The 12694-nt window shown below is 38.1% G+C and overlaps 2 protein-coding genes across 6 annotated transcripts; both read right to left on the bottom strand.

Moving 5' to 3' along the window:
* Nucleotides 1–784: 784 nt before the first annotated feature.
* Nucleotides 785–4860, bottom strand: LOC111488574. Of its 5 annotated transcripts, none has more exons than XM_023136394.1 (5): nucleotides 4777–4860; nucleotides 3349–4313; nucleotides 2906–3169; nucleotides 2687–2778; nucleotides 785–1866 (listed from the first exon to the last, which is right to left on the bottom strand). In XM_023136394.1, the coding sequence occupies exons 2-5, from the start codon at nucleotides 4276–4278 to the stop codon at nucleotides 987–989; spliced, it is 2166 nt and encodes a 721-aa protein (XP_022992162.1). In that variant the 5' UTR covers nucleotides 4279–4313; nucleotides 4777–4860; the 3' UTR covers nucleotides 785–986. The 5 variants fall into 5 exon arrangements, with proteins under 5 accessions (XP_022992162.1, XP_022992160.1, XP_022992161.1 ...); XM_023136392.1 differs by lacking the exon at nucleotides 4777–4860 and adding an exon at nucleotides 4521–4764; XM_023136393.1 differs by lacking the exon at nucleotides 4777–4860 and adding an exon at nucleotides 4552–4764.
* A 6355-nt stretch (nucleotides 4861–11215) lies between these two features.
* Nucleotides 11216–12370, bottom strand: LOC111488339. Its single transcript, XM_023136032.1, has one exon. It carries the CDS (start codon nucleotides 12368–12370, stop codon nucleotides 11216–11218), a length of 1155 nt encoding a protein of 384 aa, XP_022991800.1.
* Nucleotides 12371–12694: the final 324 nt, after the last annotated feature.

Here is a 12694-nt window from a genome sequence, read left to right as displayed (position 1 = left end):
ATTCATGGTATGGACAACTACTAATAATGTGAGATCTCATATCAATTGGAGAGAGTAATGAGTGTCAACGAGAATGCTGAGAATGTTGGGCTCCGAAGGGGTAGATTATGGATTTCTAAATCGATTGAAGAGAGGAACAATTGCCAACAAAGATGCTGGGCTCGAAGGAGATGAATTGTGAATTCCTACATTAATTGGAGAGAGTAACGAGTGTCAGCAAGAACACTACACCCCAAAAGGGGTGGATTGTGAGATCCCACAAGGACGTTGGGCCTTAAGGGGATGGATTGTGAGTTCTTATATTGATTGGAGAGAGTAACGAGTGTTAGCAAGAAAACGCCCCAAAAGGGGTGGATTGTGAGATCCCACGAGAACACTAAGGCCTGAAATGGATGGATTGTGAGTTCCTACATTGATTAGAGAGAGTAACGAGTGTCAGCAAGAATGCTGCGCCCCAAGAAGTGGATTGTGAGATCTCACATTTATTAGAGGGAGCAACGAGTGTTTGCGAGGATGTTAGGACCTGAATGTTGGATTGTGAGATACATCAATTAGAGTGAGGAACTAGTACCAACGAGGACGATGGGCCCTGAAAAGGGTGTACAGTGAAATCTCACATCCGATGAAGAGTAGAATGAAGCATTCTTTATAAGAGTATAAAAACTTTTCTCTAGCCGACGCGTTTCAAAAATCTTGAGGGAAAAGCTCGAAATAAAAAGTTCAAAGATGACAATATATACTACCAATGGATTTTGGCCGTTGAAATAAATTAGATTAATACAAATGGAATAAGTCATATGCTTATTCAAGAACATCAACAATATGCACTCTCACTAACATCTGAATGTACAATTGAATGTATGTATAATCCTGAACTGAACAAACCCAGATCCGTATACTTTCAGTAATCAAATCACATAAATTAAGAAGATGAGAAGGCAAATAGCCACTTAGCTTCTGCTATGTACATGTGATTTAAACAACACTCACCTTCTTGCTTTTGTTTCGGTTGCCTCGATCTGCTGTGGCACTGGCTGGGATCCCCCGCCCAGTGCAGCGGCTGCAGACTCGACGTGCATCAGAAGATACTCGTAGATCTTCTTCCTCAGCCTGTCGATTGTCTCGGTTTGAATGTGAGCTGTGTCTTCTTCATCCTTGCTAAACCAAGCTATTCCATCTAACCAGTCGTTTACACTCTTCAGCTGAGTCAATATTCCTGCTACTTGTCCATTATCTGACAAGGCTGCAGTGTCCACACCTGCATCCAAGAACCTTTCCATGAATCTCAAGAACCAGTCCTGGGATTGCACTCGTAATGTCTCACCCAAGTCAACTGCTTCGTCAACCCCGTTTCCTCTTATCCATTCTGCTGGAGGTTGAGGCTGCACCTTCTGACCGAGTGTCGTCGCTCCTTCCTTTGTTCGACTTGGATTTCCTGATCCAACGGGTTTAGTGCTTATCATCTGGCGGATCTTCCCTTGGGATTTTGACGAGCTGTTCTTAGATGAGTTTTCTAAAACCACTATAGGATGATTTGCAGATGTATTCTTTTGGTTTTGAGATAGACATAAGGTCGGGTTTAGAGTCGAGGGTGGATCACGGCTGTAAACTGCAAAAGATGAAAGGTTGGTAGCTAAAGCAGCCTGAACCCAAGCAGATGCCTGTCTTCTTGCCATTAATGTGACCTTCATTGTTTCTTCCGAAGCGGTTTCTTCGGTCTCATTGTTCGAACCAGATGGAGTAGTTTTTGAAAGTGATTCAGCTACCATGTGAGCATTGGTTAGGCTAGCATGAAGGGTCAGAAACTGTTCTACCGCAGGCTGTGGGTTGTGCTCCTTCGCAGCAGTATTTAACTCTGAAAATATACTGCAAAACAAACAACATAAGGCAACAGAAGAATGTTTCAAATCTTTTCTGTCCTCTAATTAGCTCTAAAGAACTTTTGACTAAAGATGTAAAGATGTAACCATGCAAGCCTACCGCTAGCCAATATTGTCCTCTTTAGAATTTCCCTTACAGGCTTCCCTTCAAGATTTTTAAAACACGTTTGCTAGAGAGAGATTTTCACACCCTTCTAAAGGGTTTTTCATTATTCTCTCCAACTGATGTAGGATCTCACAATACACCCCTCTTCGGGCGCTAGGGAGAGATTTTTATAAAAGGTGTTTCATTCTCCTCAACCGATGTGGGATCTCACAATCCACCCCCCTTCAGGTGCTAGGGAGAGGTTTTCACACTCTTATAAAAGGTGTTTCATTCTCCTCCCCAACCGATGTGAGATCTCACAATCCACCCCCTTCGAGCCCAGCGTCCTCGCTGGCACTCGTTCCTTTCTCCAATCAATGTGGGACCCCCACCAAATCTACCTCCTTCGGGGCCAGCGTCCTTACTGGCACACCACCTCATGTCTACCCCCTTCGGAGCTCAGCCTCCTTGCTGGCACATTACCCTATGTTTGGCTCTGATATCATTTGTAACAGCCCAATCTCACCGTTAGCCGATATTATCCTCTTTGGGCTTTCCCTTTCGTACTTCCCCTCAAGGTTTTTAAAACGCATATGCTAGGGAGAGGTTTCCACACCCTTATAAAAAGTGTTTCATTCTCCTCTCTAACCGAGGTGCAATCTCACAAAAGAACTACAATGCAGATAGAGCTACAAGTGAAGCACCAAGTAAGCTTTCATACCTTAAACATCGTAGTAAGCTCTCGGCCGCCGAAGCTTCTTGCATAGCCTCTATTGCTGCTGTTTGTGCAGCATCTCTGTGCCTCATTACTTCCTATTGTAGCAGACACAAAAGAACAATGGGAAGAAAGCAAGACAAAAAGAAGACATACATTAACACTTCATTGATTACCACTAAAAAGAGCTTATCTTTGGCTATCAAAACATCAGATATTCCATACCTTTCCAAGCTTGGCAAGAGATGATGGAAGTGAAGCCCATGAAACACTCCCTTCAGTCAATCTTCTATGACTAAGAGGAATCTTCACCAAGTTCCCGGGGAACCTGACTGCATCGCTTGAAGATGATTTCTTTCCATTCGAAGATTTTTTCCTATTCGACCTTTTCTCATTATCTAGAGCTCCATTGGCAGCATTCTTCTTTGAAGAATCATCTTTAGATGACTTTGCTGGTACCTTGTCACTCAATGTACTTCTTCTAGGAGTCTGAAAAATATAAGTAAGTTAAGTCAATGGACTTGGCTGGATCTTTTAAGCTCATCACATGAAGAACAGGCTTTGAATTCCATGGTTATTTCACATTTTGGCAGGACAAATGAACAATTTCCATGTTAAACACAAATCAAATATGAAACGATGATCGTATTGGGTATGCTAAAACTTACAGTAACCCGAGCTTCGGGCTTGGCATCAAGTTTGCTAGCTCTTAATATCGAATTGTCTCTTCTTTTTGTCTCCATGTTGTTCCCTTCCCAACTCTTCCTCAGACCCTTGGCTCCAACCTCAATGCCCTGAACTAAATGTTGGATCTGATGTCCCATTCCCATCTTCTTGGCAACAGGACTAGCTGAACGAATCGAGTTCTTCTCGACCGCTCCTACCTTGGTTGTTACATTAGCCAATGGCTTAACCTTCCCCTGCTGCTTAATGCTATTGGAAAACTTCTCAAATGAAGAAGGTAACGAATAACAGCTCGTCGGAGATGAAGGCATCGACCGCAAAGGCTTCTTCTTCACATCTATATTCACTGTCAATTTCGACGACAACTGAGACTTGGATCTACACAAGGGTGAGGCTCTCTTCTCAATTTTATCCTCCTTGGCATTGCCATTGAGCCTCTCAGCCACAGATTTCTCCTTCTCCCCACTAACGCCAATGCCAACTTTTGGTGTTGGTTTCAATTTATCCATAGGTTTCAGATTAGGATTATTATTAAGAAACCCAGGAGAATGAGTAGCAACAATATCTTCAGGGGTACCCACACAAGGATGTCGACCAGGCACAGGTCGAACTCCATGAAGAATGGGGACAGGGGAAGCAGCCTCAAGGCGTTCGATATGAATAAACTGACCCAATTGAATATTATCACTAAGAATCAGTTCACCATGTTCATCAGGGAGTGACACATATGTGGCATGAGAAGAATCAGAGACTTTGAGATAAAAACCTTGATTCGGAGAGAGATCGCCGCCGGCCAATGCCGGAACTATGCTCACAACTTGCAACAGCGCCGACCTGTGTTCTCCAGCAACCTTCACATCTGTGTTCATGTGCTGTAGCAGTTTGAGAAGCACTCCAGGAACGAGATTCGCCATTGTTGATACCTTCAGAAGGCATCACTCTGAAAACCCTAGAAATCTCAAATCAAAACGAAAATGATGGATATACCCTTAAGATAGAAATTAAAATCATTACCAAAAATAAATTCAAACAAACAAAACTCCAGCAAATAAGATGAACACAAAGCTTATATCAAATTAGATGAAAAACCAGAGAACCCAAAAAAATGCCTCTCAGAAATGGAATGAATAGAACAGGGAAGAACAGGAAAACTCACAAACCCAGATGAGAAAACGACTTACACTTACAAACCCATTTGGCAGTTTACACAAAAAGGCACAAACAAAAAACACCATGTAAAAAGAAAAAAGAAAAATTGGGAATTTCTGGTGAAATTTAAACCCTTTTTTTAAGAGATTGAGACAAAGAACATGGGATGTGGGGATGGTGAAAAACGAAATGGAAAATCTCACAGAGAAAACAGAAAAGTAAGACATGATTAAGTAGAGAAGCTGTCAGTGTCTGACACCCACCATACACATACAACATACATACAAGTTCTTCACAAATTTGAACTTCACACACTGGTTCTTCCCTTCAATTTCTAAGGGGATTTTTTTTTTTCTTCATAAATTTGGTGTCTCCATCTCTAAAGCAAAGTTGGTCTCTCAACAGGCCATTAGTGTTCGATCCATTAAACATAGATGGTTTAACTTTGGTCGATTCGACTATACTCAAGTAGATAATATATAATGTATCAGCCTAATTAAAATAATTTTCATTAAGTTGGTAGTATTAGGCAAAAATAACATTTTAAAAAAATGATTAAAAAAATTAGTGAAACACTTAAATCCAAATTTTAGAATGAACGTTTTTTTTTTTTTTTTTGTGCTTTTAACAAATTTCCATAATATGATTAAAATATTCTCCCATTATCTTTTTTATTTTATTTTATTTTATTTTATTGGATAATAAGCTTTAGTGACAACCAATCGTTGGTAATAATTTGACATTTGTAGAAGTATTTTGAGCCTACAATAAATAAATAAAAAATTATACAAAAAGTATTTAAAAAAAAAAGTAACAAAAGAAATTAGTGTTTTAATTATAAATTGTTTGCATAAAAGAAATGTTTTAAAAATGTATTTCGACAAATTCAAGCCCTAGTGGGTGTGATTTGAGATTAGAATGTCATGTTATGCTATGTGATGACGTATGATGTTATGTTATATATGTATGTGATGTTCTATTATGTTATGTTATGATATGTTGAAATGAAATACTATGTATGTAATGTTATGTCTTGCCATGAGAAGTCATATTATAAATTATATGATGATGCAAGATGAAAGTCACGATAATTACTATGCATACATGACTCATATGTGTACTATGACATGGATGAAAGGAAGAACGAAACGATTCCTATTATATGCTACGATTTTAAACCATGGGAGCATGCATTTATGTATGTCATGTGCATTGGGATATTTCCGCGTTATGTTATGTTAGTACGGATGTGTCCTTCTATATTTATGTTTGTTATAATATCATGCATATATTTGATAAGAATCATGGTGTTTCAATGTTCTAACTAGACCTATTACATGATCCAAAGCTAAGAAAATTCAACAAGCATTCATTCTTCATCTACAAAATTGGATAAACTCGGTTCAACCATTAGTTCATGTGTTATAAGCTGATTCGATTGAGGAAGGACCCTTTAGAGCTTCATTAGTGAATATTTGCACAGTTGAAGTAGCAGATAGAGTTTGAAAGCATCATTTCATGAGTTGTTAGAAAACTTTATTTATTATTATTATATTTTTAATTTCATAAAGTTTGTAATGGTTAAATTGACTTCGTTTTTTATGGAGATTTAAGGGGATCGGGATTAAATCACTACTAACTTATGTGTGGGAGACTATAAATACCCACAAATTATTATGTAAAAATCAGATTTGTGATAATGAAATTGATCCCTCAAGTTGAGACGTTTTCCCTTATAAATATAAGCATCATCTTTGTCATTTCTAAGTTTCAATCAATTCTTGTGTAGATTGCATTCGAGCCATTCAATCAAGCCTTAATTAAGTTCTACGAGAGAGTGCCGTTCTACAATGGAGTGACTAAATTTAGAACCTTAATTAAGTTCTACAATGGAGTAGCCTTAAATAAATTCTACAATGGAGAGACTAAATTTAGAACAAGGTTCCAAATCTTGCTCTATCTTTTTTTATCAATTATAGCTTTTTCTCTTTGTTGATTCGAATTTTGTATATGGACGTATTAATTTCTTTGATTCAGAGTTCCTTGTTTCATTAAGAGCTTGGATCGTTGGGTTTAGGGTTGCCTTCTATATTTATGTTTGTCATTATATCATACATACTGGTCTTTCCCTCTATGGTGTCCGACGACATGCTAGTGCGTTTAGTCCGACGAAGCCAGAACCAGAGGGTACGTATGCGGCCTGCCTGGTGAGTTTACGTGCGCGTGCATGAACCGTGTGTGGGGAAGTACCATGCATCTAACCCTTCTCTAACTGAAAAGAGCTAAGATCATAATATGTTGTTTTTAAAAGATATGTCCCATCATATATATGTGTATGTTTGCATTACTTGACTCCAACTGTGAGATTAATTATCGAGTATTTCACTATACTCATGTTACGTGCTACCTTTGTTTTTTAAATAAAGCGCTCCTACCTAAAGAGAGAGAGGGGTGTCAAGTAGGTGAAAGAGAACCAAACAAATACCCATTTTGACCGAGAAAAAAGAATAAGGAGAAAAAGAGAAAGAATCAAAGAAAAGAGTTACGTGAAAGAAGACAGTAGGAAAAACCGAATGAATCTTCTTGAGTTGAGTGTTTACTGTTACAGTTAAAGAAAAGAGAACGAATGAATTTCATATGCGAGTGAAGGAGCGGATCAGCCAACCCAGCCTAGTTACCTCGTAAAAGAATGTTTGAAGGTTCAGTCAGGAGCCGTACCGAGTTCCATCTAGGTAAGAAGCAAAAAGGGTGACTTTCTATTTGTTTGTATTCACTCAAAAAAAGACCCAAAGGGACCAAAATTGGCCAACTCCTATTACTTATTCTCTCTTTATCCTTCCACAAATTTCACTTCTTTAATTGTTCATTTTTTTAGTAAGGCCACAAACAACAAAGGTCATCATCATATGCTTGCCACATCTATTGGTGGACCCTACTAAACTCTTCTTCTTCTTCTTTCTTTAAATATATGCCACATTTTTTATTTATTTTTTTACTTTTTTAATCTCAAACATGTTTCCCTTAGTTGGCGTGTGCTTCACGTTTATTCCGTGCTTCACGTTTTTATTTTTTTAAATATGCATTTGGAGCATTTTTATGCGCGTGAAAGTTGGTCTATGAGGATAGTTTTTACTCTTAGAAATATTTTGAGATAAATAGATAACCAGATCATATTGTAGGAGTGAAGTGAGCACACATGGAAGGTGACCGTGGTTCCCAACATAGGGCATTGGCCCATGCTTTAGCTTTCTCACGGCCAAATTGGGCCTTACGTATGGTTGGGTGGGCTCGAGCAAATCCACACACTAGGATTGTTTGAATTATTGGGTTTGTCATGAAAAACCGCTTTCATGTTTGGATCTTACCTTTTCTTTTCTACCTAGTCGTCATCCGTACATAGGAGTCTTACTCTATGTATGGTTCACGTATGCACGAATTGTAATGACCATATATTTTTTTAATAAAATAGAGATGTTAGTATATGCATGACATGCCTATATATGCACGGAAAAAATTCATTTAAGACATTTAATAAATGAAGTCATAGACTTAAAAATTTACGGAATTCATTTAAAAGATCAGTAAACATCAAAGAAAAATGTAAAGGAAATAACATTAAGCTTAAAGTAATGAAATCACTCTGATCTAATCGAAGTGTTACACCATAAACAAAAATGCAACTATCTTAATTTCGATTTCATGACCGTTACAACAACACCATCATCCATATAAAGTGTCTAACATTTACCTTGAAAATAAGAGTAGCACCTGGTTTGAGTATTTTAAGAAATACTCGCCAAGTAATTCCATTATTAGGGTCAGAAAATATAATCATATGTAATCATGATTGGGATCTATCATTTCATCATTATCGTGACCTTGATCTCACTTTCCACTCCGAGTCCAAATTGGATGTGCAATACTCCTCTACACACATCCCACACACACTCGCATGAGACCCCAGACACGCTCATATATGTACCCCATGGACCTGGCCTTTAAGTAGCACACACTCGTGCAATAGGAAAAATTCGGATGGAAAGGAGGGCACATAATATCATAGTGTACTTGTGCTTACTAATCATAACGGGGAAGTATCCTATAATGACCTTAGATTTCTACTCACTAAAGGGAACTAATTATCTTTATTAAAGGATAACTACGGCTTTTATAAAGCTTTACAAAACAAAATAACAAACAAACCGAATAAAAAGCAACAAATCAACTCCTACAAATTAGCTATTTGAGAACAAATAGAAAACTACGGCCTATTAATTAACTATAACATTGCAGACCAAGTCAGAAACTCCAACAAATTCCTCCCGTAAACTGAAGTATGCTGAAACAGTATCAGTTTACTCAAGTTGTCAAACTTCAAGCATGCCTCTGAATTTCACAAATTGATCTAGCTTAATTGGTTTAGTCATTATGTCTCCACTTGATCTTCAATTCCGCAAAACACTAACCTTACAGTCCCATTAGTTGACAAATTACGCAAGTAATGATACCTGACATCAATATGTTTTGTCCTTCGATGCATAACTCGGTTCTTAGACAATTTGATTGCTGAACTACTGTCATACATGATATCGATGCACTCGCTACTTAGAACACCTAGCTCCTTCAGAATTCCCTTAAGCCAAACACCATGACATGCACTTGCAGTGGCAGCTACATATTCAGCTTCTGTAGATGATAGTGTAACAATTCCGAACTCTAACATATTGCTGCTCCATTTAAAAAGAATACATAGCTTGAAGTGCTCTTCCTGTCGTCAATATCTCGCGCATAATCACTGTTTGTGTATCCCAAAAGATTTACATCCTTACTCCATTTGTAATAAACTCCAACATCTAATGTGTCTTTTAAATACCTCAGTACCCTTTTAGCAATCAACATATGTTTTTCTTTGGGATCAGCCATATAACGAGAAATCAAGCAAACCACAAATATTAAGTCGAGACAAGTTTCCATAAGGTACATTAAGCATCCTAGTTGTTTGTGCAATGTTGCATCGACACTTTTGCTACCTGATTTTGACCAGAAGGTGCCAGGGACTATCGGATTCTTTACAGTATTACAATTCGACATATTGAACCTTTCCAATACTTCCTTAGCATACTTCTTTTGGCACAAATGAATTCCTCCTTTGTTTTGATAAGCTTCAACTCCAAGAAAGAACTTCATTTTCCTTAAGTCTGTCATCTCAAACTCTTGTTGCATTGATAACTAAACTTTTGCACATATTCTCATCATCTCCTGTGTAAATCAAATCATCAAAGTACAGGCAAACCAACGACAATTTTCTTTCAATTCTCTTCAAGAACAAGGTGTGATCATAATTACTTTTCTCAAATCCTTCCTTCTTAAAATAACTCGATTTTGTTGAATCAAGCCCTCGGTGCTTGTTTTAGACTGTAGAGAGCTTTTCTCAGTCGATGAACCTTGTTCTCTTCTCCCTTTTTGAAAAAACCTTCAGGCTGATCAACATATACCTCCTCATTTAATTCACCGTATAAAAAAGCACTTTTGACGTCAAGTTGATAGATGCACCATCTACGTTGAGTTGCTACTGCCACTAGAATTCTGATTATATCCCATCAAGCTATTGGTTCATAAACTTCATTGTAATCTACTCCAGCCTTTTGCGAGTATCCCTTAGCGACGAGTCTCGCTTTACATTTGTCTGCGAGTATTCCTTGATGCGGCAATGTGACAAGCTCCCATGTCTGATTTCTTTCAATAACTTGAATTTCAAGCTTCATAGCCTCCTGCCACTTCTTTTCCTTTACTGCTTCTTCAAAGTTCACAAGATCATCATTGGAAATGTGAAAAGCAAACCCCTCCTCGACTTCTTCTTCTTCAAATAGGTGTTCACCTTTTTCATAATCACGCATCCAAACTGGCTCTCTCCTTTGTCTTGTTTGTTGTGGCAACTCTGGGGAAGATTCATCCATTTCTTGGATTTCTTCTAACCTGTCATTTGCTTCTTCATTTTAATCTCCTTCTCCATCAGTCTCTCCTCCTTCCGATTCTTCTGCAACAATATTATCATCATCTCCCCAAGCCAACACATCTTGCTCTACATTTTTTGTACTTGAATTCCAGTCTCATTTTGCACCTTCTTCAAATATGACATTCTTGCCACAATTATCTTCTTTGTTGCTGGATCATATAGGCGATAGGCCTTAGATTTATCACAAACTCCAAGTAAGAAGCATTTGAGACTTCTACCATCAAGTTTGGTTCTCTTCTGTTCGGGAATATGAACATGTGCAAATGAACCAAAAACTCTGAAGTATTCCACATTTAGTTTTATGCCCGACCACTTCTCCTCAGGAACCATGTCCTTGACTGCCTTTGTGTAACTGCGATTCAGAACATGAGCTGTCCATCTAGCTGCTTCCGGCCACAACTTCTTCGGCATCTCTTTCTTAGATAAAAGACACCGTACCATGTTCATGATGGTTCAGTTCCTTCTTTCTGCAACTCCGTTTTGCTGGGGAGTGTAAGCAACTGTTAGTTGTTGCTTGATCCTATTATCTTTGTAGAATTTTTTGAATTCATTTGATGTAAATTCTCCTTCCTGGTCAATTCTGAGTCCACGTATGACTGTTTTTGCTTCATTTTCAACAAATTTTTTGAAGATTTTGAATGTTTTATCTGCAAGAAAATAAATCCATGTCTTGCGAGAAAAATCCTCTACAAGTACCAATAGGTACCTTTTACCACTGTGAGAGGTTGGAGTGATGGTCCACAAAAATCTCCATTAATCAATTCCAGTTTGTTTGATGCTCTCCATTTGCTTTTCTTTGGAAATTTTTTCCGTTGTTGCTTCCCAACATTGCATTCTGTGAAAACTTTGACAACTTCCTTTAATTTGGGTAATTCTTTCAAAATTTGTTTTTGCGGCATGATTTGAATAGATTTACTATTCAAATGTTCATACCTCTTGTGCCACAAAGCCTCCAAGTCTTCATCTTGGATTTTCAAACATTGGTCAACCAATGACTTCATCTTTGCATGAACTGAGAACATGCGATTCGCCGTCATTTTTGTGTTCATTATCAGGCCTCTTTGGCCTCTTTGTTGATGATAGATTCTGCAGGTTTCTTCTTTGATTAAAATCACCAAGCGCTTCTCCTGTAGCTGCCCTATGCTTAGCAAATTGTTGGTGAGATTGAGGACATAGTAGACATTTGTCACGGTTTTTGTGATACCTTTAACTTTGAATCTGACACTACCTCTTCCTTCAACTGCCAATTTTGAGCTATTTCCCAACCTGACAGTGTGTTTGAAACTTTCGTCAAGCTCAACGAACCATGTTTTGTCCCATGTCATATGATTTGAGCACCTGGAATCGAGAAACCAAATGACTTCTCTTTCAACTTTACTTTCCTTTGTGTACGCCATCAATAGTCGTTCTTCCTCCTTGTCAAATTCAGCATAATTGATAGCCTCTTTTTCTAAGCCCGGACATTCAAATTGGTAATGTTCTTGCTTTCCACATTGAAAATAGTTGATGGCTGACAGGTTCACAAAAGATCTACCTCTTTCCCGCCCTCTAGAGTAACCTCTTTCTCTCTGAAATGTCCCTCTGCCTCTTCCTTGTCCATATCTTGGTACATTCTCCACCTGCAAAACCTGCTCTTCACTCCTTTTATCCATCATCTTTTGTTCATGTACAAGCAAAGATGCCTGTAATTCATCTACTATTAATTGGTCAATGTCCTTGGATTCTTCAATTGAGCATACTATGAAGTTGAGTTTATCGGTGAGACTTCGAAGTATTTTCTCAACAATTTTGATATTCGGTATATCTTCTCCGCAATTCCTCATGTCATTAGCAGTAGACATAACTCTTGTAAAATACTCAAAAATACCTTCTCCTGCTTTCATCTCCAAGGTTTCGAATGTTCTGCAAAGTCGTTGTAGTTGGGCTCGCTTCACTCTAGCATTTCCTTAATACTTGAGTTTCATTGAATCCCACAATTGCTTGGCAGTATCCTTTTGAATGATAGCTTTCAGAATACTCTTATCAATGGATTGAAAGAGATAATTCTTTTTTTTGAGATCTTTGAGCCTTACTTCATCGATTTCCTTTTGCTGGGTTGCGCTTAGTGCTTCGTTTCCTTTTGATTCATCGAAACCAGATTGAATAACACTCCAATATTCCTTGGA

The sequence above is a fragment of the Cucurbita maxima genome, unplaced genomic scaffold (assembly GCF_002738345.1).
Source record: "Cucurbita maxima cultivar Rimu unplaced genomic scaffold, Cmax_1.0 Cma_Scf00013, whole genome shotgun sequence".
NCBI classification, from domain to species: Eukaryota; Viridiplantae; Streptophyta; class Magnoliopsida; order Cucurbitales; family Cucurbitaceae; genus Cucurbita; species Cucurbita maxima.
The sequence above is the reverse complement of the archived record's forward strand: the minus strand, read 5'-3'. Positions and strand labels throughout refer to the sequence as shown.

Excerpts from the sequence above, each read along its gene's own strand:
- LOC111488574 (XM_023136394.1), bottom strand. The coding sequence starts at position 4,278 with ATGGCGAATCTCGTTCCTGGAGTGCTTCTCAAACTGCTACAGCACATG. Across the intron at positions 3,170-3,348 it reads AGCCCGAAGCTCGGGTTACT|ACTCCTAGAAGAAGTACATT; the intron begins GTAAGTTTTAGC and ends TATATTTTTCAG. Across the intron at positions 2,779-2,905 it reads CTCTTGCCAAGCTTGGAAAG|GAAGTAATGAGGCACAGAGA; the intron begins GTATGGAATATC and ends CTGCTACAATAG.
- LOC111488339 (XM_023136032.1), bottom strand. The coding sequence starts at position 12,370 with ATGTCTACTGCTAATGACATGAGGAATTGCGGAGAAGATATACCGAAT.